The 2,900-nt window shown below is 36.6% G+C and overlaps 1 protein-coding gene across 1 annotated transcript; it reads left to right on the plus strand.

Moving 5' to 3' along the window:
• Positions 1-2,900, plus strand: LOC111407625 (manganese-dependent ADP-ribose/CDP-alcohol diphosphatase-like). The gene is made up of 2 exons (XM_023037239.1): positions 1-385; positions 1,697-2,900. Exon 2 carries the CDS (start codon positions 1,715-1,717, stop codon positions 2,672-2,674), a length of 960 nt encoding a protein of 319 aa, XP_022893007.1. The 5' UTR covers positions 1-385; positions 1,697-1,714; the 3' UTR covers positions 2,675-2,900.

The raw sequence follows: 2,900 nt of genomic DNA on the forward strand, positions 1-2,900 counted from the left end.
AAAAACTTATTTGGAATTTGAAATAAACAATAAATATAGAAGTATGACAAAATGCATGAGCCTCATCTCGATGTAGGTTAGAAAAATATTTGGAATATATAATTATGAAACAAGATGTTTTAATTTATTGAAATAAAAAATAGAACACGATAAAAATGTTAATATTTATTTATTAAGGACTTTCTTTGGAATTAAATATTGAATATAAATAAAAAAGAGAAAAAGTTAACGTGGACGATTGTACCTAACAAACCGGACTCCCAGAACGTCGTAACTCGTACGACATCGTACCCTTCTCCGGCAATACAGATCCCGTAGTTATATAATTCTTTCTATATGTAACGAGGTGACACAAAAAGCTGGAGGTTTGGATTTGTCGAAAAGGGTATGCAATAAGTCTCTTTCTAATTATTTTAAATTATTACTCTTCTCGAATTTTTTTTGTGTGGTTTTGATTAGCATTAATAATATATATGCTTTGACACATTGCTGTCTACGTGTTTCCTGTAACAGTTTAGCGATCCCTTGATCGAAATCCATGTATTATATACGTTAGTTTTGTGGGTTATTATTTATTTTGATGTTCGATTGAAGATTGATTTTAATTTATATTCACAATCGGTTAATTTACTCTGCTTCAGCCTTAATGTGAAAATATTTGTCAAGAAACTTGGTGATCAACCTCTGCTTTTTTGAGGATCTGTAGTTTGCTCGTCTTTGTCGAAATTGGCCTGATGCTGTAGACACCATCGGAGTGAACTTATTAATTATGCAGTAATTGTCAGATTATAGATTTGTGAACTGGAGTATTCAGAAATTCTGAGCTTGGGTTGGGTGGGTGGGTTGGGGTTATCTATCCAAGATATGGATGCTACCGGATAATCCCAACCTAGACAAAAAATCAGGGCTTATTTGTGGATGTGGTCATAAAAACTGGAGAGGAACGCTCTTTTCTTTCTTGTTTATTTGGGTAGAAATCAAATACTCTTCACAGGTATTGTATAATATGGCTCAGAATAGTAGTTTTTGTGGTTAGTAGGGAGATTGAGGGTCTTTCTTTCTTTCTGATTATTGAGAGAGGCATTGAACAAAAGTTGATAACTAAGAGTTATAGGGACAAGGATCACACTGTTGCTGCTGTTTACAGGGCTGTGGCATGCATAGTTATGGTTTGTCACAAATCAAGAGCCATTTGTGCTATTACTGCCTATACTATTGATACAAATATGACAAAAGGCCATTATGGTTTCTCTTACCTTTCCTTATGCTAGAATATCAAGATGAGTACAATAGGTGATTCTTGTTACCAGATCTAATTACCTGTTGGATCCCCAATGCTTATTCTAGCACAAACAGGGCCATTTAGAACAACTAAGAATTAGATTAGTCGGGCCTCAATCAATCTAAGTGACCCTTCAATATCAGATTCCCCTTGAGTCTACCTTCATCTCTGATAAGCTAAATAAAATGACTTCTTTGCTCCTAGTTATAATTATTTTGTAAGGTCGGCTTTTGTTATTTCCTTTATTTTCTCATCTGATTGGTTAATACGGGCTTTTAAAACAAGATGTGGATACTTTTGGAGTTCTAAGATTTTAAACTGATGCACTGATGATTTTTGATTTATACTCTTGGTCAAGATGACTTGCAATGTCGGAATTAAAAGTGATTTGAAGTTATTCTTGTCATTTTATAGGATTCTTGGTAGGTACTTATGGCTTACACAAATGGAATTGTGAGTGCACAATGTAAGCAGCCTCTTCTTTCATTTGGCGTGATATCGGATGTCCAATATGCTGATATTCCTGATGGCCGCTCATTCCTTGGTGTTCCTCGGTATTACCGACATAGTATTCTTGTTTTGCAAAGGGCAGTCCAGAAATGGAATGAGCAAAAGCCAAAGTTTGTGATCAATTTTGGGGACATTATTGACGGCTTCTGTCCAAAAGACCAATCTCTATCTGCTATTAAAAAGGTCATCGATGAATTTAATGTTTTCAATGGCCCTGTATATCACATGATTGGCAACCACTGCCTCTATAATCTCCCTCGTGAAAAGTTGCTTCAAATGCTGAATATTCCTAGCATTGATGGTCTTGCCTACTACGATTTTTCTCCAATTCCAGAATACCGAATTGTAGTCCTCGATGGCTATGATATAAGCGCTATTGGTTGGCCAAAGGATCACGAAAAGACATTGAAGGCCTTGAATTTTCTTCGGGAAAGGAATCCAAATTCAGACAAAAACAGTCCAAATGGATTAGTGGGGCTTGAGAGAAGATTCCTTATGTTTAATGGAGCAGTTGGGAAAGAACAATTGGAATGGTTGGATCACGTCCTTCAGGATGCAACAAATTCTAACCAGAAAGTTGTGGTATGTTGCCATCTGCCGTTAGATCCCGGTGCAGCAACTAAAGAAGCTCTCTTGTGGAATTATGATGAAGTGATGTATGTGATTCACCGATACAATTGCGTAAAGGCCTGTCTAGCTGGACATGACCACAAAGGTGGACATTCAGTTGACTCCCATGGTATACATCATCGGGTACTTGAAGCTGCCTTGGAGTGCCCTCCAGGAACCGATGCGTTTGGATTGGTTAATCTTTTTGATGACAGATTACAACTAGCTGGAGCGGATAGAATGGAGAGCCAGGAAATGGTTTTCAGTTGCTAGATGTACCAAAGAGTGTAAGCTTGTAATCTGCTACTTTCTTTATTCAACATGACCATCATTAGCTTTAGAGGTGTGTACTTTTATTCAGAAAGATACACAAAGATTAGAAATTCTTATTTACTAAGCCCAATTCGGTTGCGAGGAACTTTTTGAAATGTTGTACCTGTCTTCACTTTTATTTTGCACTCATGCTCGAATTTGTTAACGCATTATATCATCTCGTATT

This window comes from Olea europaea, chromosome 13 (assembly GCF_002742605.1).
Source record: "Olea europaea var. sylvestris chromosome 13, O_europaea_v1, whole genome shotgun sequence".
NCBI lineage: Eukaryota > Viridiplantae > Streptophyta > Magnoliopsida > Lamiales > Oleaceae > Olea > Olea europaea.

Coding starts and splice junctions, on each gene's coding strand:
- LOC111407625 (XM_023037239.1), top strand. CDS start 1,715: ATGGCTTACACAAATGGAATTGTGAGTGCACAATGTAAGCAGCCTCTT.